Source organism: Amblyomma mixtum, chromosome 9 (genome assembly GCF_055824585.1).
Source record: "Amblyomma mixtum isolate Tamu chromosome 9, ASM5582458v1, whole genome shotgun sequence".
NCBI lineage: Eukaryota > Metazoa > Arthropoda > Arachnida > Ixodida > Ixodidae > Amblyomma > Amblyomma mixtum.
The window spans coordinates 110,871,567-110,894,341 of NC_143020.1; the positions used below are offsets into that span (position 1 = coordinate 110,871,567).

Below are 22,775 nucleotides of genomic sequence, written 5' to 3' on the forward strand. Positions count from 1 at the left end.
ATTTTTTCCGATGCCATATAGAGAACTATGTTAGAGTGCAATTAAAAAGTGCTTGATACTTCATAAGCTCGAGTAATCCTTGGAACCTGCCTTCAGTTCTTGCATGTGGGGTTTGAAGAGGACAACTCCATGGAACCCTTGTTCTTTGTAAAAAGCATTCCGTGACTCATCGGGGCATGCTGAGCTTTGTCCGGGAAGAAAATGAGCATTTATTTTTTAGAATATTGGAGTTAAACATTTTCCCGCCAATCCAGTGAAACTCGCGTCCAACTCTGGATGACCATAGATCCATCTGCACCATATGAGCATTGCAGGGCAACAGTCTGCCGTGCTTCTTCCCAAACAACACACAGCGGGCTCTGCCTTCGGTGGAATTTGCTTGCTTCCTTCACAGCTAGCGCTTATGCGTTAGAAATGTACAGCCGGCCAAATCTTTAGCTGGCGTGCGTGACGGCCGCGTTTTCCGAGCTCCTGTAGCTAATGACAGAGCAAACTTGCGAAAATATCAAATTTAAGCACAGGCTCACTAAGCCCATGCTTAGTATTGAGCTTTCCGCAAGTTTGCTTCATCCCAAAGCGCAGAAGCACAGAAAAAGCGGCTGTCGCGCACGCCAGCTAAAGATTTGGCCGGCTGTAATTTGTACCGTAGACGACGTCATCATGAGCCCCCTCCCCCCCCCCCCCCCCCCTCCCCCCAGTGGCGCTGCGCGCAGCAGAGAATCTTGAAGGCCATTACGATTTAAATCGGCAATTGCATCACCATTTCCGATGTTAGCCCAGAAAGTCTTCGCATGCTTTACCTGTGTGTTTCGCATATTCGACCCCTTAAATCTCGTCCAGTTCTAAAACATCTGCAGTTGCCTGCTTCAAAAGCTTCAATGAGAACAAACAACGTATCAGCAGTCACACTGCCGTTTTTTTTTCATGACTCACGGGAGCAAAACACCGACTACCGTAACAGCCATCATTGGGCCTATTAAATCCAAAGCTGCATTGCGAATACCACAGGTTGTTTTATGCAGAATAAGCTCTAACGCATCATTTGAAGGAAGAAACCACGCAATCAAAAATGTGGTTTTTTATACTGCTTTAACTCAATACCAACACAGTGAACGTAGCTATTCCCGTATGTCCGCATGATCGGACATTGGGCATTGGCTGTAAGATCCTGTAATAAAGATGAAGTGTGGCAGGTGCCCTGCACGCACTGGTGCGCACGGGAGTAGAGAAGACGACGAAGTATAGGAGAATACAAATCGGCTCAACCGCATGCTACATGTACTGTTTAATTGCTAATTACCATTACTTACGATACAACATATTTTGGCGACGAGGATGGGATTACCGCTCCTTCTCCCGATAGTGGGAGGCCATGCTGGCTAGCTGTGACCCCCGAACGCAAGTTCTGGCGGTGGAGTGGGCTGACAAAGTCGACGAGGGCTATGTACTCTCGGCCACTTAACGCGACCTCTTAGCACCAAGCTGTTTGCGACGAAAAAATTTTTACAATCAATCCCGGAATAGGGGAATCAACCATAAATTTTAGGTCGGATTAAGAATGGCTTCCTCATCATCATCATCAACTGCGGAGCATGCGAAACTCACACGCTGTGGTTGAAGAAGTAGAAGAAGAATATCCCAAGACGCACTGTCTCAAGGCGGCTGCAGACCAGGATCCGAGATGGTTCACACTGATGTCGACGAGGACGAGATCAGCGAGGAAGGTATTGACCCGAGGCCGTTTCTCTATCATAGGCGCCCGCGACACGCGTAGTACGAATCAGTACTACGATAATACGTTCGCCCAGCATGCAATGTACAGTCTTCCACAGACCTGTCTAGATCAGTCGAACGGGGCACACTCATGCGCATTTATGAAGTCGCTGCTGCCCAGTGGACCCCATATAGCTTTTAAAGACAAGTGGAGTTAAACACGATCCGTGGATATGTGAATGCTCAATGAGGTCTTGTTTCGAGCCGTAGGCTACTCTTAAATGACGCAAGGGCACTCCCCAGCGGGCCATTCGAGCCATTTAGACAGGGGTGTGGACGACTGCACTATCGTCGAAGGAACCACGAACAAGACCGTTGTATGTACATTTAAGCTCCGCCTTGAGTGCACGACGCGATCACTTTAATGGGTCCCTCCATAAGCCTGCAGTCCTCTTCGCGTATTATTTCGCAGGCACGGACATTGCTCTCTGTTTCACCATAACATAAAGCTCAAACTACCCTTAAGAGTACAGTGCGGTAGCTTTAAGAGATTCCTCCCCCGCATGTACTCCTCCGTAGCCGAGGTTCTGCCTACATACCCACATATGCGGAACTGGTCATTTTTCTCCTCCGTACTGATAGATCTCTGGGAGTCCTCATACTACACCTGCCACAGTGATGCAGCACTGCAGCGGTTAAGCAATGCGCCACTGCCTCAGTAGGTGGCTGCTTCTAACACAGCCACGAGGAGGACTTGTGAGACCTAGGTTGCTTTTCCCCGAGCAACCTTTCGCGGCCAATATATAATTTAACTGCCACCTGCCACAATGGGGTGTCGACAATCTGCTGGGCAGGCTGCGATGATGTCCCAAGGTCACGTGACGCGGGTGGCAGGTGGGTCTACTTTTCTCGACCCGCCGGGGTCTCCGGTGAACGGGACGTTTAATTCGTTTTCCTTAAAACGAAAAGACATTCATTCACGGAGACGGAATACTTGCGCTGCTGACATTCACTTATACGTCACCGATACCGCTATGTCGCTAGTTTTATTAAGAAAGGCTTATATTTACTGCTTGGCACCTATTGTTTTTGCATTATTGCTTTCGGTTCACAGGTGCCCTGTTCACATTTTCTTTGACGTTAACTCCATGGGACGAATACGGAACTCCTTTACACTTAACGCTCCAGGAAAACTGTAACACAGCACTGAACACAGGGGAATAGCGATTGGTGTGTTATGTGGCCATAAATGTGCAATCACTTCAAAGGTAGGCGCATTTTCGAAGCTGACTGGAACTGTTTGCCCAGGTCTAATGCTACCTCAATGAACTAGCGCTTGAGTTCCTGAATTGTGCAACCCCTCGCAGCTCCTTATGAGACGCAAGCTTTTACCGGACTACAGATCCTCCCTTGTCTCAAGTACCTTCTATGTTGACATTTGCGGGCCTTTTTTTGCGAATTATTTTCCTCTTTATTCCTTAAGTGCCGCTTATGTTGCATGGTTAATGTGCCTAAACACTAAGAAAACGTTTTTGCTTTCCTTTCACCGTCGGAAAAACTATCAAGCATCAAGTTACACCATTTGTGGCTCGGTAATCTCATCTGTCCACTCTTACAAATACCTTGGCGTCACCCTTTCAGATACACTAACCTGGTCAGAGCATATAATGAACATTACTAACGAAGCCAATCGCACTCTTGGTTGCCTCCGTCGAAACTTGCGCCTAGCCTCTGCATCCGTGAAAACACTTACTTATCTTACATTTATCAGACCTAAAATAGAATACGCATGCTCAGTCTGGGATCCCCATCATGCTAATCTTTCTAACACCCTCGAAGCTCTACAAAATCGCGCTGCAAGGTTTATTTTCTCAGACTACTCCTATCATTCCAGTGTCACTGCACTCAAATCACGGGCTAATCTTACTAATCTTGAAAAGCGACGCTGCATTTTCAGGCTGTGCCTTTTTCACAAATTCTACCATACGCCACTCAATGTTTCAGCAATCTTACCACTTCATCGACAGTCAAGCCGCACCAGCCATCCTAAAGCCGTCTATCCGCCCCCAGCACAGACCACAGCACATCTTCGTTCGTTTTTTGTTCAGACCGCTCGGGACTGGAACAAACTGCCTGTCGACGCTGTGCGCCACTCCGACCCACATTCCTTCAAGACTGCCATCGAACCACTCTTCACTTGAACATTATGCCCATCCCTCATGTAATACCCCATACCAAGGGGCATTTGAGGTACTAATAATAAATAATAAATATTGCTCTATATTTTGTATATTTTTTTGCTTTTTTCATTGCGGTGTAAAGTGCCCTTCCTGCTTGGACCTGCCTGTGGTCCGCACTATGTCCGTAAATAAATAAAATAACTGCTGCTTGCAGAAAGTGCGCAGCCGAATAGGTAGTGAGAGAAGAAACGTTTTTTGGTGACGCCGGCATGAGTTAGCTCTAAGTATGCGACATGAAACACGTTTAGCGCTAATTTATGCGCATATAACAGTTTCCAAAGCACCACAGGTAATCGGCCCAATATTGCCAATGGATGGTTTCACTCTGGTTCTTTGTTGGACCGACATTTGCCAATGCGTGCCCAATATGGGACCGATATCCTGTGCTGCTTGGGTGGCCAATATTGTTCTCTGCATGTCAGCGACCGATGCATTTTAGCGGAGTGTATACAAACAACATTCAATTTTCTACGGCACGCGCAGCGCAAGATTTTTTAAACCTTCATCGAATCGTAGTGACACTGTTGTGCCCCGAATTTCGGTTTCGTTTATGTAGGTGTGCACTTGATACTGTCTTTGTAATCGTCACGTGATTATTCCCTATAAACCCATTCCTCGCCTGAGTAAAACGTCATTCATCATGTCAATCCGATTGTTGACTCATTCCTTACGGCCGCCCAGGCCGACACTAAAGCTACCATTTACGCCGCTGTTTAAGTAGCCGATGGTGACTGAAGCACGGCGACAGTCCTTCTGAAATTAATTGACTAATTATGGCGCTCGGCTGCTGTCCCTAAAGGCGCAAGTTCGATACCGGCTGCGGCGGTCGCATTTCAATGGAGGCGAAATGCTAGAGCCCCGCGTACTGTGTGGTGTTAGTGCACGGTAAAGTTCCACAGGTAGTCTAAATTTCCGGAGTCCTTCATTACGGCGTCCCTCACAGTCTGAGTCGCTTTAAGACGTTAAACTCCAATAAACCAAACCAGACCTAATTAAAGAGAAGAGACGTAGAAGAAGCAGCATCTGCTTATTGTCGTGGCTAATGCCGGAACTGGCTGGCGCTTTTTACACCGGAGATGCCCTTCTAAACAGCAACCAGGAATCCTGTTATCTCCATCCTCTGTTTTCTTTGCGCAGAGCCGACGGACGACTTCCAGGAGAAGCTGATCATCTTCGTGGCTCTACAGACGTGCGTATCGCTCGTTGGCGCCACCGTCATGGGCGTGGTGCAGATACTGAGGATAAGGACACGGACATCGGGCGTTGAGGCGCTGCTGGATGGAGCGAACGGCACAACCAACGTCAGTGACTGGAGCAAGATCGCTGGTATGCTGCGTCTATTATCAGGGACACAAGGCTCCAAGAGGGCCGAAAAGCGGCTGCACGCGCAGCTCTTTGCAAATTTTTTTTGTCATTTTAAAGACTGTCCATAGACTTCTGTTTATATATAGACTCTATAGACATCCTATAGACTAGTCAACAGGCAATACAAATGCTAGAGAGTCTATAGACATTCTGTAGATTTATGGCCATACACTTTTAGCAGACTTTTGTCTATGGACAGTCTATAGACGATGAATAAACTAAAAGAAATACCTACAGGAAGGCAATTAATAGTCTATAAGAAGTCTATAGACTCTCTAGAGACCATTTTATAAGGGTAATGCTGTGATTATAATTGGAAGTTCATTTTGTCAAAACTTAGCGGAAAGACAGAACATGATTGTGACGAAAATGCGACAAAATGTTTTGACGATTTGTTGGTGCGAAATGTTTTACTGTAGTATTGTAGTACTTTTCTGCAGTACTGTAGTACTTTTCTGCTGTACTCTTCTGTAGTAACGCTCTGTAGTTGTGTCGTTACGACAGGGAACAGCAAGGCCAGATGTCGTGATTCGATTTGGGATAGATGGCACATACTGCTTGGAACAGGCAACAATAACATCTACAAAGACGAACACAACACAGAACGACGCAAGACAATCGCCATCCTACGTCGTTCTTCCGTTGTGTGAGGCGCTACTGTTTCCTGTCTCAAGCAGATCCCTTAGCGAATACGCAAGCATAAATTCTCAGGGTAAGTGTGAGCCAGTTGATGGCCGTAGGGTTTCCCAACGGCTTCGTGGTTTCCGCAGACGCGTCTCCGTGGCGACCCCTGCACTACGACCTGCTGCTCCACCCGAACCTGGAGAACCGGACGTACGAAGGTTACGTGCACGCCGTGTTCCGGATGCAGCAGAACGCCCGCAAGGTGAGGGGGGGATCCTCTGCGAAGAATCGTAATACAACGAAAGGAAGCATACCGACAGGACCTATAATGGGACGACGAAGGAGCGAACATAACGTGTAGCGCGTGAAGCCTTCAAGTGGGATTGAATGCGGTTTTATAAGATGTAGCTTGATAAGACTCGCTTTATTGTGATTAGGCTTCTACGGCCAGTCGAAAAAGAAAACCACAGACTTCTCCAAGTGGCTTGCTGACAACAATAAGAGCAGGAACCTTCACCGGTTCCTGCATGAAAATATTTTCCATGATTTTCTATTGTATACGGGGAACCCAAATTAGGCCTTTATGGCAAGTGTGCGAAATAACAATATCGTGCCCAAAATAGAACAAAATGTTTGCCATTTTCCTGTAACGGCATATTTTTCTGTAGTACTGCTGAATTTTGCTGTAGTACTGCAGTATTTTCAGTACTCCTGTCATTGCAAGAGACAGCGCATAACTCGAGAAAAATCTGTTTACTACATTTCTGTTGTTACTACAAGTTCATCGAACAAAATTCTTCAGAGTATTATGTCGAAAAAGTTTTCTAGTGTTTTTCAATTAGTGATCAATCATGGGCTTCCCTTCTTTGTCATCACTGGGAAGCTGCAACTATGCATGCAGCTTACAATCGCCCCAAAACATGCTTATGTTCCCTTGTTCTTCAAGCCTCCAAGAAGGATGGCGCGAAGCTGCTTAGCCTTTTGTAGAAGAATGCACATCCTTTCGCATCAATGAAGAATGTTCGTCCTGTCTCTTGTGTTCCAGATCGAACTGGACTCCAGCCGGACGCTTCAGATCGCAACGACTGTGCTTCGGTGGAAGTCCTTTCCTGTCCGCGTGACGCGCATCCTCCGGCAGGGCGACAAGCTCGTCGTGGAGACGACGCATCTTCTCAGGATAGGCCGCACGTAAGCCATGTTATCTTTTATTGCGAAAGCAATACTGCGCTAGGTTTTGAGCCTTCAGCGTCGTCCCGGCGGATCCAGGTTTGACCTTTAGCTTGACCTCTGTTGTGACGTCCCGCCAGACGGAGATAAAACTGGGGCCCAACTCAGCTCGTCGCTGCTGTTCCAGCGGATCCACGCCGCGCCGCGCAGCAGCTGCGCGCAGCTGCCGCGAATTAAAATAAATAAATAAAAAACATAAACAAAGGAAAAAAATAAAATTGAAAAAGAAAGAAAAAATGAAAAAAAATAACGAAATAAACGCTGATCATGGTGGCAGTTGCCACCACCCCGATTCAAAAGGGACGTTCCTATCTATCCATCCATCCAGCGGTTGTCCACAACCTCGGCCGCCGGCTTTGGCCGCGTAGCTCGGAGCTTCTAGACAATCACCCGTTAGCGTTAGCCGATCGTTTTGGCGACCGAGGCACGCATAAATCTCCCAGCACGTGGTGGCCCTCGTGTGGTGAGTATAATGCCATAAACTTTACTAAGAGCACTACCGAGACACACTACCAGCCAAACCAGGCGCAGCCAGGGCTATTGCTTACGCAACTTACCGGGCTTAACCAAGCTAAGCCTCTGCCAATTTTTTTTCTCTTAGCAAAGGAAGTTGTGTACGAGACTTTCGGTCCTGCTTGATCATCCTTCACATAATTTGCGTAACCCGCCAGTATAAGACTACGAGACAAGAACACTTTGAAAGACTGTCGAGGCACTAGACTCCCGCCCTTCACCAAAACTACCCTATTGGATGCCCGGGCAGAAATGGTTCAAGCCCATCGCGCAACAACGGCGACACCATAGTAATTTTTTACATGAGCGTGAACGACCCTTTTCGGTAAAGGCGGGGAGAGGGCTTGTTTTTTGTGCGCTCATGATTACACTGCAAGGAAACTGGCGCTCTTATGAGGGCTGTAAGGGTCAGTAACGTGCATTTTCACCCTTATAATGGTAATAAGGGGCGCTAAAATACCACTGTAATGGGTGTTCTATTTACATTGCGCCAATTTGCTCCAAGTGTGCTTTACGCGATTCACTTCTCATGAAGGGTGTAAATAAAATTTATCTACTGCTTTGGAAGGTGACAGTCATGTGTGCTGCTCCTTCGCCAATAAAAATAAGAGTGGTAGTACGTAGAAAAAAAAGAGAAAAGGCGGCACAATACTGTAACGACAGCTTGAAGGCGCATGCAGGCCGGAGCAAGCAGGCAAGCAGGCCTATTTTGGGTTGGTGGTTGTTTAGCACTGGAATAAATTGCAGGCGCTGCATAGAAACGATGAGAAGCCAGGGAAGACGTGGAACGTTCAAGTGTGCTGAGTTGTAATAAAATGAAAGCCTCAATGTGTGCCTGACGCAGCCGTTAACGAAAACAACCTGCTGTACTTGCCTCTTGTAATCGAATGATACTTGTTTCCTTATCATTTACATTTCTTTTTCTTAAAGTCAAGTGTAAGGGATCGGCAGTGTACGCGGGGTCATCGGAACGCGGCTGGGGGCGTTCAAAGCGAAGCGTCCTTTCTTGGAACGCGCCCGCTCGCGAACGCGCTGGGAAGAACGGGTGTCCCCCGCCCCGCGGTACCGATTCGCGCACGTGCTGGCACGAATGTATATTTGTGTTTGTTTTATTTTATTTTGTGGCGGAGAGAATATTCTACTCCGCACGTGCTGGCACGACCGTGCGTTTGTGTTTGTGGAAAGGGCGTTTTGCCCTACGGAAGCTGGAGGGCTGGCCATGCTCTCGGTAAACCAATCATGTGAGCAGTGTAACATGATTGGTTGCTACGAAATGTGGGCCGGGCCTTTAGGTCTTTAAAACCGGACCCCGGAGCCGGAAGCGGGGTTCTGCGCTAAGGTGAGATGCTACGCATCTTCGGCAACGCCGAGTAGGGGCCTCCCCTAGTATTAGCCAGATCCACCTTTTGGTTGTTTGTCTTGTTGCCGTTGTATCTAACTTGTATATTGTGTAAATATTTGTATATAAATCTTCAGTTATTCCCTTTTTTATCCCTGCGTGTCAACACATCTTGAGACCGTCTCTGACGGGGCACCCCTGGTGCAAAGATCAAGCTTCAGTCTTCGAGTTATCAACCGTCTCTGGCGGGGCACCTCTGGTGCAAGGGAAGATAGAGAACCTGTGAAACTTTACTTCAAGAATGGTAGTGTGCGCCTAAGCGTGCTGAACGTATTGCCCGGCTCCCCTTCCTTTCTTGCAAAGCTATGCAGCGCCTGCAGTTTACTCCAGCGTAAAACAAGCAAACCAACACACAAATGATAAGCAAAGATCGAGAAAGGAAGAAAAAAATTGGAGAGGACACTTACGCTCCGCCTTAAGGGTATGACACGATAGCGTAGTGGGCTAGGCTTTTCATTATGAGCAGTCTGGCACCTTCGAACGCTTTCTTTATTTTTTCAATTGTTTACATGATTAATCGGTCATTTACACGTTCTAAATTTTCTTCATTAGCATTATCAAGCATTGGCTTTTCATTCTGAGCATACTGATATATTTGAACCCCCTTTTTCAATTTTTCATTTTTTCATTTCTTTAATCAATCAATTACAATGATTTACCCCGCCGCGGTGGCTCAGTGGTTACGGCGCTCGGCTGCTGACCCGAAAGACGCGGGTTCGATCCTGGCTGCGGCAGCTGAATTTCGATGAAAGCGAAATTCTAGAGGCCCGTGTGCTGTGCGATGTCAGTGCACGTCAAAGAACCCCAGGTGGTCGAAATTTCCGGAGCCCTTCACTACGGCGTCCCTCATAGCCTTAGTCGCTTTGAGTCGTTAAACCCCAATAAACCAAACCAATTACAATTATTTCATTAACCCGTCATCACCTTTCACACACCAATCAATCATCGATCACTAAAACCACAAACTACCATGATACGATTTTTTTTACGCAGCCCCCGATTATTTACGACGCGCGACGACGGCTACTACTATGCCGACGGCTTTTCGACCGAACGAGCTGCATACGCTATCGCGTAAAACGCTCGGAAGCAATATGCACCTGATTGTTTGTTTGTTTGTTTGTTTGCGCAGTTTATGTTGAACTCATAATTGACTTCCTCGGAACGCAGCTACAACCTGACGCTGCACTTTCGCGGCCAATTCCACCCGCGCCACGGCCTCGTCTTGAAGGAGGAGGGAAACGAAGTCGCACTGTTCATGCGGCCCCGGTGAGTTGGCGCACTTATTAATGCGAAAGCATTACTTGGCTATGTCAACGATTTCGTGTCCGCAAAATGTGTCGGCAGCGATTTTTTCGTTCGTCTGAGAGTTAAGCGAAAAAGAATGATCGTGTGTTGTAGAGGATGATGTGAGAATGATGCAACACAATATTTGGTTTATGTGAAGCAATCAATTAGAGCCAGAAATGTCACATAGACGTCAAAATAGCATGGAACGTTGACATAGCGCGAAGAGTTGAAAACATTAATGAACATCAAAATTGCGGGGAAAAACACACCCACGTGACAGAGGATGATAAAATGTTGTTGTACACGAAATGTGATTGATCTGGAGTAATTAATTAACAGGCGGAAAGGCCACTGTTACGTTCTACCGGCCCAAAAGCCGGCAGCTACGTGAAAAAATCACGCCGATTCGCAGAGCAGAAAAGACGCCCCTTTATTTCCAGCTCGGAAATATATAGAAAAAGAAAAGAGAGAATGAAGGAAAACTATAGTAGTGTATGTAGCTTTCGCTAAACAAACTTTGGCGTGGCTCAGAGCACAACAAGGGGTGCAAGCATTGCTGGTACAACCCGTTGAGATGGCTTGCATATGTGTTCTGGAGAATTCCTCCAACAACTGCACTGCTATATCAGAGTTCCAATGTCCGCGCAGAGACCTCGAGGCCCAGGTGAGCTTCCCGTGTTTCGGCGACCCCGGCTGGAAGACCACCTTCGACGTGCGCCTGCTCGCTAGCGAGCACATGCAGACGTCCTCCACGGCGCGCCTGCGGAACGTCTCTTCCCACAGCAACGGAACTGCTGTGCACACCTTCCACAGGTACTCGAGGAGGACCGAACCGCTCGTCCCGTAGGCTCGGTTGTTGCTTCCGTAGATTCCCGGGGCTTTTTTAATGTTTGGGATTCATTCTTCTTCTTCTTCCTATCGTAATCGTCCTTAGAATTTTTTCCAGCTTTGAAACTGGAGCGCCGCATTCATACTTTCCACCAATTGCAACATTCGCAACGCGGTTTTGCTACCGGTAGCGTCTGTGGCCCGCTTGGGTGAAGCAAGCGCTCTTAGCTTGCTGGCCTGCGGCGCTTTGATTTTAGGACGAACGCCTTTAATGGCTCATCACTGTCCGTCCGTCCGCGAAAACTGTCACACTATAGCTGTCAATCATCTTGTTGGTGTCATCAGTGGTGTAACACGCCGTAACCAAAAATCATGGAATTGATCGTGGCATAGTATGTCGCAACCATTATATAGTAATTAGTCATTAGCCATTCGAAGACGTTCCTAGACGTTTCCAGCCACTAATGACAGTAAAAGAGGTGGCATCAGAAGCGTAGTCTTTCATTCGCAAACAGCCTGCAATCAGCAACAGAGGCAATCAGATCGGCGCGGAAAGGCTGTCGCCTCGCGCACTTTAGATTGCCAAAGTGCCCCCCCCCCCCCCCCCCCCCCCCTCAGTTGTTTGCTTCCATCATCACTGTGTTATCAGCGGATGGTTGCGATGCCAGCAGTGAAAAAGACCGATCAGGTTGCGGTCGGCGGAAAGTACGTATGTGGCGCTCCGGTGGCATATCATGGAAAGGGAGAAAAAACAAATATCAAAGAAAACGGAGCAAAATTATCGCGAACCGGATGGGTGCCCCTGTCGCTGACGGCGATAGGCGGATGGCGGAAACTGACATTTTGCCACGCGCTCCGCTGTTCGCATTTCATTTTACGCCGTTTGCACATTGTACGAAGCAATAGGCAGTAGATTTCTTCATTAAGCTGTCCCACAGAGGTACTCAATCAATCAATCAATCAATCAATCAATCAATCAATCAATCAATCAATCAATCAATCAATCAATCAATCAATCAATCAATCAATCAATCAATCAATCAATCAATCAATCAATCAATCAATCAATCAATCAATCAATCAAATCCTTATTCCCTAAATGAAAATTTACAAAGCAGCAGCTTGAATGTGTCTGCGGCCCTACGCACAGACATGGCATACAGCTTGTGGTCCGGCACTAGACAAATTAGCACATACACGCATGAAACGAAACAAAAATGCACCCTGATAAAGATCTGACAAAGTGACACAAAATTATTATTGGGATGACAGTATATAGAACGGAAGAAAATATGTTGCTGTAGACTTCTACGAACACATCAGTACAAAATGCATTTTCATCTCTCTGGGACGTAAGGCGTCAACCAATCACCAACAGATGTTCTGCTGTTGTAACTAAAATCACCAACAGATGTTCTGCTGTTGTAACTAATGGTTGCAGGAGCAGCTCTATTAGTTCTGCGGAGCGCCTGACCGAGCAAAAACTGCCGTGCGGACAGGAATGATAGTGACGTCAGCCCTATCTATTGTAGGGTGCTGTCTGAGGCCAAACGCTTGTTCTAACCTACAGCGTATTTTTACTTCTGCAGAATCTTAGGTACTCCGTGGTGTTGGAGAACGGCGAGTGTTTGGATTTCTCTTCAGTTCATTGCACCAAATTAACTTTAACTATAAACTAGAAATTGTAAAAGAAAAAGCGTGCAATAAGTGCTAGCATGCAGGGTTTAGCGTCTGGAAACAGCACAGAAGCTATGAGAAAGAGCCTGGGGCAGGACTCCGGGTTAATTAAGCGCACTTAGGATTATTAATCATAATCTTTGCAACTTTACATCACTGCTGAGGCACACTGTCGCGAAACAAAACTGCAAAAGGCTTATCGAGACACCTCTTATATCAGATAGATGAATTCCTCAGTGTAAGACTAATGATTGCACTGCGCCCTAATATTCGATGAAACTTGGACAAAATGAATATGCTTAAGGGGGGACGAGGGTCTTAAAACTAACTTCTTTATTTATGGCTAGAATCTGATCACATTTTGCACACAGATGCATTTTTCTCTTCTGATTGCAAATATGTAATCATAATTGAGCTGGTGGTCTTAAATCTGACGAAGTCTAGAATGTAATTAGGTAATTTCTTACGCAGCTTTAATGAACTTTCTCACTGTAATTTGTTGCCTTTATCTACATGAACTGATAGCCAGAGAGTTCCCATACACAATGACATTCTTCGTTTTTCTCTAAAGGCATGTCATCCTGACTACTATGTCGAGAGTAAGAGGTAGCAGTATTTGACACTACAGCTTGTTAAGCTAATTGTAAATTGTTATTTATACGTGGCCTAAACAAAAAAAAGTAAGAATGTCATCGGGTATGGGAATTTTCTGGCTATCAATTCATGCAATTAAAACCAACAAAATGCAATGAGAAAGTTCATTACAGCTGCGTAAGAAATTACCTAATTGCACTCTAGAATTTACGATAACTTTTGGTCTAAGACCACCAGCTCAATTATGACTACATTTTTGAAATCAGAAGAGAAAAATGCATGTGTGTGCAAAATTTCATGACATTCTAACCAAAAATAAAAAGGTCTGTTTTAAGACCCTCGTCCCCCCTTAATGCCTAATTTTGGAATCGCATGCGAATCGAAAAACATGAAATATTCGGCTCATGTTTGAAACCTTTAAATATCCGCACAAGAACAGCACATTATATAGCACTTATTCCTTCACACTGGACTCTTCACATATCCAACCTGCAGGACGGACCCCATGTCAGCGTACCTCCTGTCCGTGATCTTCACAAATTTCAGCATGGTTTCGAGCGAGAAACTCAATCTCTGGTCGCCCATGTCGTAAGTAAACGCATCTCTGTCTTCAGTTGGGAAAAAATTCACAGGGGCGTCTAATTCCGTTGTGTAGGCAATGCCGTAGCATTAGCAGCTGTTGATGCCCTTACCGGACGTCACGTAACTTCCACTCTGGCATCGTCACTTCCCACAAGCCAATTTTAATGCCCCGGTCTAATGACGTCACTTTTTAACAGCCAATCAAACGGTTTCGTTCCGCAGTGGCTCAGTGGTTATGGTGCTCAGCTGCAGACCCAAATTTCGCTGGAGGCGAAATCTAGAGGCTTGTGTACTGTGCGATGTCAGTGCATGTTAAAGAACCCCAGGTGGTCGAAATTTCCGGAACCCTTCACTACGGAGTGCCTCAGAGCCTGAGTCGCTGTGGAAAGTAAAACCCCATAAACCAAACCAATCAAAATGCTCCGGAAGTTACCATGTTACCAAGATATGTATCTCCTTGCAGTTGTTACAGCAATGTGCACACTTTTCTTTTTTTGCCTAGATTCTTAACAGCAGGGAATTAGAGAATCTATTTACGAAGCACGACTTGGTGTTCGCCTGTAATCGAGGACAAAATACTTATTAGAAGGTTACGATACTCGGTAGTGCAAATTTTTAGCGCAGGTGCAGGTGTCTTGATTTCGCGAAATACCGAGCACCGCTGTCGCGACATCGCCCTCGACTAATGCTCCTGTAACGCCATCCTCGATTGGACTCTCCTCTGAGGAGCGCTTCGCAGTAGCCGCCGCAGACTGAGCGGGTTACATTCCTCCATTCTTGCCATACCCTCCTCCAGGATAATCCAGGATTCCAGGATAATCCTCCTGCTCCTCTTTTCACCGTAACCTCCACTACCCTTGACGGGTAGCAGCCTCCAGGAGGTTAGCAACTTTCTTCCACAGTAACATCCTCAGGGTGGTTACCCTGGTAACCACATATGACCGCTCTCTGGTGGTTACGACATTAACAGTAAAATCAATCCTGGTGGTTGCATAGTGAACTCTCACAGGCTGTACAACGACAACACCGGAGCTGAACCCGAGAAAAAGGCGCTTAACGGCTGCGCATGTAAAAGTCTTCAGAACGCCTGTTCGACAACCAAAGCATAAAATTCTGTTGATGTCCGGTTGCTATTGACCGAACTATTGAACAAAATGGCCTGTGGGGTTTAAAGTCTAATAACTGGACATAGGTTATGACAGGGCTCCGTATTAACTTCGACAAATTTGGGATTTTTAACGGGTCCTGTTAAGGTAAACAACATAGGAGATTTTGTATTTCACATCCATCGAAACGCGGCCAAAGCGGTCGTTGCGATTCGAACCCGCATCATTTGGCTGAACAGTGCCACGCCATAGCGGCTAAGCGACTAAGCGGCTAAGCTATACCATGACGGGCCATGCTTGTGTATGTGAAAGTGACACTCACGTGTTCATATGCGGGAGTACTATGAGCTGGCCGTTAGGAGACATTCCATCTGTGCTCAGGGATTGCGTTTCGCTTGTCCCGAAGAAGTCTGCACCTTAGAGCCAAGGTACGAGCCTTGCTGGGTTTCCAGGTTCTCGCGCTCCCGGTCCACCGTGCTGACGACGGTCACGCGGGCGATGGGGATCATAGAGGGTATGGTGGGCGTCCGCGTCAACACCTCTATCGTGCTGGACCTGTTCGTGGTGCCTCGGATGGTACGCCTCGCCACCTCGGGTGCCGGATTCATCGCGCTCCGCCAGGACGTCTTCGAGAGCCAGCGGCCCTGGCAGAGCCGCAATTGGCTAATCACCGTCGTCCATCACATGCTGGTGCAGTTCTTCCTCTCCTACGCGACGCCCCGGTGAGTGGACTTCCCTGGAGGCTTGTACCCCTCGAGAGGCCGCTCCCCATATAGAAATCGATGTTCACCCAGAAATACGTTCTAGCGATTCCACGACAGACCGTCGCGCAGTTCGTTTTGTGTTGCCATTCCTAGCAACCCTGCTACGTCCGCAGTTCGAGGCACGGCGTTAGACATATGGGTACGGACACAGTGGGCCGCGCCCCAGGCAGATAGTGTCTCCTATTCACGAGTGAATTCGGGCACGTGTGACACACACGCCTTCCTGGCCTCAGAGATGGAACTATATAACGTATGTTTATCGCACTCGCTTCTCGCTCAAGTTGTGATAAAAGTTCGGCGGCACAGCTTCATGCGGGCGAGGATGAACACTGAAACTTGTCGCCGTCCCTTTCCATCCCTCACTGCACGCCCTGTTTTTTTTTTCCCCACTTTGGAAAGAAATCAACTTACCTCGCGTGTATGGCGTCGTAGCGCTCAACGGTGGATGGCTGGCCAAACGCACAGAAACAAGGGCTCCGCGTTATCACCCAGTTTCTATGGCAGCGGGAAGGCTCATGCATGTTTTTGTTTCGGCCGTCGAGGTTTCATCGCTTGGCTGATAGATAACGCTGTAATAGCAGGCGCGGTTGAAACTGCGTCATTGTTACTTTATTTAGCGGCTGCTATGCAATGCTGTCCTCGTGTTTTACCCTCACTTAAAGATCTTGCACAGTGACTCAAGGTTACACTTCTGGCCTGCACTAAGCGGCAGCTTTCTCGTCCGCACTGTAGCCCTCGCCTGAATATGAGCAAAAGAGCGCCAACGTCTTCATAGGCGTGTAGTAATGACCACGTATAAAGTGTACAACGCTTTAAAAACCTTGTCGGCAGGAGGCAAGACTATATCAGCAGACTTAAAAAGAACCCATTCGGAAGATAGAACAGAAAATGTTCTGCCGTCAGAACAGATCTTTTGCATTATTTTTGGCCAGGAACGTTTGCAACAGAAAACTTTTTAGTATTACGCTGTCTCTTGTCGTGGTGACGGAACTACAGAATCATGCTGTAGACAAGTACGGCAAAAAATGCTCAGTATTATGGAAAATCTGTCGTTGCGATAAGGCCAGAAAACAATTTGTTGCATTTTGGGCACGATTCTGTCATTTTTTTCCCCGACTTGGAATCGAGCCTAAATAGAAGGCATTATCTATTAAAGTGAATATGCGAGTATGTATTTCTGCGGCATTTCAACACTGCGTTTGGTGTTGCATGCCAGACAAGTTTCTTGCTTTCTATTAATGCCGCGATGTTACATGTGTGCGATGCAAACCGACTGCACTGCCTGTTGATGCGCAGCACCATTCGGGACATATGGATAGCCGAGTCTCTGGCGTACGTCTACCAGACCCGGGTGCTGTCCCGCATGGGCCTGGGCTCCACAACCAACCGGCTGCGGTTGCTGGACCGTCGCAAGGCGATGGAGGCCGACGACAGCGGACAGGACGGCGGGGCGCTCAGGGCCCGGCTCCTCTTCTCCATGCTCAGCGACCTCTGCCCCGAAACGTGCGTTGTTGAAGGGCCTTCCTTGCTCGCTCTATGGCGCAGAGAAGAGGCAGGGAGCTGAGAGTATTTCCAAGCGAAGGGCAGTGGTTCCCTTAAAACATCCATTGCCGCCTCTTTTACGGTGTCGCCTGGTATGGCTGGCCGTTGACTGCTTTCCATGAATCTTAGCGCCGAAGTGTTCTAGTTGAATTCCATCGTTCTGAAACTGTGAATACCCTAAAAAAAAAAACGCTTGAAAAGAACCATGTACGAAATGTAGTTCTGGTTATTCATTATTCGTCGTTAGTCGCTCACGCTGCAGCTGATCCGAATCGGGTGCTGTGAGCACGTCGTCTAAGGCAGCTTTTTCTTCCAGTTGCCTTCTATGTGCAATGTACCAGGTGGCAAAATCCGACTTCATTTGTTTTCGCTGCAAATGTGCGGAAGCTGCTAGCTATATATATCTGGTAGCTTGAGGAGCGATCCCTTATAAAAATGGTCTATAGACAGTCTATAAACTTCTTATACACTCTATTGCCTTCCTGTAGATATTTCTTTTTGTCATAGTCTATAACTGTCTATAGACAAAAGTCTACTAAAAGTTAATGGCCATAAATCTGGTTTGGTTTGGTTTATGTGGTTTAACGTCCCAAAGCGACTAAGGCTATGAGAGACGCCGTAGTGGAGGGCTGCGGAAATTTCGACCACCTGGGGCTCTTTAACGTGCACTGACATCGCACAGTACACGGGCCTCTAGAATTTCTCCTCCAAAGAAATTCAACCGCCGCGGCCGGGATCGAACCCGCGTTTTTTGGGTCAGCAGCCGAGCACCATAGCCACTGAGCCACCGCGGCGGCGGCCATAAATCTATAGGTTGTCTATAGACTGTCTGTAGCACTGGTATTACCTGTTGATTGTCCTGTAGGATTTGTCTATAGAGAGTGTATAGACAGAAGTCTATGGACATTCTATAGACTGTCTAAAAAACATTTGTAATGGATGGACTTTAAGAAGTAATAACAGGTTCTGTATCAGGAGATGTGTTTATCGGGAGCCGTTGAACCTGATCAGGACAAGGACTCGAACGGAAGTATACTCGCAAACGTCACCCTAGTTCGCAGTCATGACTTGGAACGCCTGAAGGTAAAGGAGTCATGACATTGTCTACCAACAAATCATGGTTTTACGTTGTGGTTACTAGCCACGACGTTGTTATGCGTACTTTAAAAAGAACGAGAGCTAGGCGGGCATTGCAATTTTAAATTACCGCAGCGGTGGCCTAGTGGTCTGAGCATCCGCCTCGCATGCGGGAGGTGTGGGGTTCGATCCCCAGCGCCACCGGGTACTCACCGGTGATACAATAGGTACAAGCTTTCCCTTGGTCTGGTGCTCGGCTTAGTTAGGGTGAAATGCTTGGGAAAAGGGTCTTTGACGCCACCTGGAGTGGAAGCAAATATCATCTGTGGTGCTATTTGGGCACAGACGCCCTTGCGCCATATAAATCTATTAGCATCAGTTTTAAGTTATCGGCTCTAACCCCACCGTGGCAAAGCAGCCTAAGTGACGTCATGAACTGACAGCCCCCTCGTCTGCAAAACTGCCGCGCACTCAATGCGGTGCTGAGCGAGCCTAGGTACTATAGAATCGCCGAGACTGGTTAGAAGCTCGACAAAAAAGGGAAAAAGACACAGGGATTTGTTGCCTTAGTACCCATTCCCTTGGCACCTATCCCTTCCCCTAGACCGAACAAAGAATAACCCACTTCCCTACGCTCACTATGCGCACTTCAGTCGTTTAGTCGGTTCAGACCAGCTCAATTTCGTGGCCGTCGGTTACGTTGTCACTGATCGACGCACCAGTGTTGCTCGACTGCTACACATTTCAGGGCAACTTTAAAAATTCAATTACAAATTACTCGCTGCACCAAATGAGCTCAGATTTAGTCCAGCTATTCCGAGATGCGTTGCGAACAAAATGCAATGAACATCTTGAGTCTGAAAAATTGGGTGTCGTGGACCCTTTAAAGCATTTCACGCTGTTCTCACTCACACATCCTTACCTTTCCTTGGCGCAGTATCCAGTCCGGCATTCACCGGTACCTCACCACGAATGAGTACGGAGTGGCCGACGACCGGGCTTTCTGGATCAGCTTGGATTCCTCACGTTTCCTGTCCCGGAACATGGAGACCTGGGCCAACTACAGGGGCTACCCCGTGCTCAGCGCGCTCCGGGTTGCCGACGACCGCGGAACTGCCCTCGTGCTCAAGCAGGCCAGTTTACACACTTGCGGCAGGCACAGAAAACCATTTGGACGGTTAATTTAAAATGACAGCAGTACGAGGCACTCTCTTCTAAGGGAACGACATCGGTCCCTGGTTTCGGATTAGTACCTCATCATCACCATCATCATCATCATACGGGAAAATATATGGAGAGCCATGTCTTTCTTCTCTGTTTTCCATGTGATGTTAATATTTTCGTAAATATGTTTTAATATAAGTAAATAAAATAAAACATATAAAATATATAAAATAAAATACAAAGAAATAAAATAAATGAATAAAATAAATAAATACCTTTTTAAACATATTTTCTTATATTTAAAGAGCCCCAGCGGGTCAAAATTTCCGAAGGCCTTCGCTACGCCGTCCCTCTTAGCCTGAGTTGCTTTGGGAGGTTAAACCCAGTAAAACCAAACCTTATATTTTTTAGAAGACTTCTATGTAGTATGCATGGCGTCATAAGAAGTCCGTAAGTTTTAATATGCGCTATATATATATATATATCCTATACGATTCCATATGCCCCAAAAGGACTCCGTGCGATCCATATAGAAAAGGTGTGGAATTATGGGACTCGTCATATGGAAAGTTTCTGTAGGGCTTGCCTTTCTCATTTGCCGACTCGGCCTTAAGCAGCCAAACTTATTCGTCCACAGGGCTGGCACTGCTTCGTCGATCTGGAGTGCAACGAGACGCTCGTGTGGACAGTGCCCTTTGCGGTGGAGCTGCAGGGACATGTCCGCTTTCCTCAAAATGGCGCTCACTTTTTTAGGGGGACAATACAGCGTTACAAGTGAGTGCTGCTGCATTGTTTTATTCCGCGGTCGCCCGCAGTGTCGTTGGATTAGAGAAGAATAAAAAAGGAGCAAAAGTCTAATGACAGGAGAAATAGCGTGCGGACTCCTTTAGGCGATGGCGTCACTCATGACATTCGCACTTTTCCTGTGAATGCTTTACACGAACGATCGACCTTTGCCAGACATCTTCGAGGTGCTTGAGTTAGCCATGATGGTCAGAACGGGCTGTTACCTTACCCCGTCGACACATCATTTTTTTCTGCGATCGTATTGAAAAACTTTTCGCGTAAATAGTATATTCACATCTTACGAAGGGTAGTTTGTCACCCTTCCAGTGCTAAATATTAGCGACTGAACTTTTGCAGGGATGTGCAATATTTTATTTATTTATATATTTCTATCCTCATGGCCCACAGGCATTATTGAGGGGAGTGGTACATAGATATCAAATGAAACTGTTACAAAAAAAGCGGGGTAACGCATACATAGACATGCCTACAAAAAATGATACGCATGATTGCAAAAAGAAAACGAGCTGAAAGAAAATAGATGATTAAAAAAAAGCGAAACAATACAATAATCAGGAATACCAACACCAAAACGAATGAATTCACAAAAACAGTAGAAAAACGTGGCAAGTAAACACAAAGATATGAACTAGAACGTCACCATTCGTAGAAACATTGAACGAGCAACTCGGTAAGATGGCAGAAGGCTATAATAAAACAAAGTGCATACAAAAAAAAGGAACAGAGCTAAATACACAGTATTCAAAACGAAGTGAACCAATTGAGGCTATCGTAAACCACACTGTAATGACAACATTGTCCTAAACTCATCAACGTCCTTTGCAGCTACAATGTGTGGTATTTTGTACGAAGTGTCATAATTGATGAAAATTGCGTCACCGAAATGCCGCACAATATGAAGTAAACAAGCAAGGACCATGGAAATGAGCGCTGTGTGCGTGTGTCCACTCGTTTGTGTTCTTGTCGTGTGTTGCGCTACAAGGTAGTTTTGGGTTTGTAGATATTGCTTGAAACTGCGAGAGGAAATTGCGTTAATACTTGTGGTAAATTATCCGTGGACGAAAATGGTGATCGACGTGCTGTCCTACTCATTGTTTCGCGAAATATTATTTGCTACGTTCGCGGTATTTCATAAAAGACCAGCTCATTTGCGAGATAAAAGATGCGAAATTCACCCGAAACAAAAAAAAAATCACTGCTATAGGTGCCGCCCACCCTCAAAATATGCTGCGTGTACACGACGTGTGAAAGGGTTTTATTTGGATTTAGGTTATGCAGAACAGAGAAACGAGGTGTCCTGGTCGGCCAGTCCTTGCGCACGGTTTTTTAGCGAACAGTTTTGAACCTGTTCTATCGACAGGGTGCTGAAAAGAACGAAGACAGGTATCAGGGATGACAACTTGCAATCAGTCTTGTAGGCTGCCTATGACATCACCACGAAGCAAGCTTCTGATGAATTGTCGTGTAAGCTTCTGGCAGCCTTTACCTTTTTGCGTAAAGAGTGTTAAAGAACCAAGATTTAAGATTTTATTGAACAAGATGACGAGGATGATCTAGATATGTTTCTTCAGGAACAACGTCGCGATTAAAAAAAGCCAGCTCTGCCTCAACAGTGACGTCAGCTCACTTATGACGCAGTCTATATACAACATGAGCCTTTACCGGTTCCGACAAGACCACCACCATGTCAATTAGTCGGTCAAACTGTAGCGCTGCTTTTAAGCTCTGAGAGAATAGTGGCACATTTTTCTGAAAGAAAACATGACTGCATCGTTGTACACGGCCTGCATACACAGTGACACTTTGTAGTGAATTCCCGTTCCAACAACCCACCATGTGCTTTGTGATCAGCATAGTTCCAGTACGATAAAACGCCAGTGCACATCTCGTCGCGAGTTCGGAGCTGCCTAGGCATACACTTTACTGGCTCGTAGACAGGGCTCGGTGGGCCTTTAACCCAAGCAGCACAGATAATTGGCCCAATGTTGGAAATAAATGGTTTCACTCTAGTCTTTTGTAGGACCCACCTTTGCCAATGCATCTGCAATATTGGGCTGATAACCCGTGCAACTTGGGCATGTTATGGCCTCCGAGGTAGCCTGACCTAACTTCTTTACATATTGTAATAAGGGAGTAATTACTCATTGTCATCCGCCCAAGCGCTGCCATACGGCTGCAAAGGAAAGCTATACAGCTTTCTCAGAAACTTCGCAGTTAAGGAAAAATTCGTCCTGGTCCGGGGTTCGAACCCGGTACCACCGCT

At 46.6% G+C, this 22,775-nt stretch overlaps 2 protein-coding genes across 2 annotated transcripts; both read left to right on the forward strand.

Annotated features, from left to right (window-relative positions):
- The first annotated feature begins 1,681 nt into the window (after positions 1-1,681).
- LOC149330703 (endoplasmic reticulum aminopeptidase 1-like) lies at positions 1,682-14,062 on the forward strand. The gene is made up of 7 exons (XM_089559476.1): positions 1,682-1,724; positions 5,091-5,279; positions 6,089-6,204; positions 6,988-7,130; positions 10,252-10,350; positions 11,020-11,184; positions 13,966-14,062. The coding sequence occupies exons 1-7, from the start codon at positions 1,682-1,684 to the stop codon at positions 14,060-14,062; spliced, it is 852 nt and encodes a 283-aa protein (XP_089415602.1).
- A 1,426-nt stretch (positions 14,063-15,488) lies between these two features.
- Positions 15,489-21,908, forward strand: LOC149330704 (uncharacterized). Its single transcript, XM_089559477.1, has 4 exons — positions 15,489-15,880; positions 17,219-17,425; positions 19,479-19,674; positions 21,873-21,908. The coding sequence occupies exons 1-4, from the start codon at positions 15,489-15,491 to the stop codon at positions 21,906-21,908; spliced, it is 831 nt and encodes a 276-aa protein (XP_089415603.1).
- Positions 21,909-22,775: the final 867 nt, after the last annotated feature.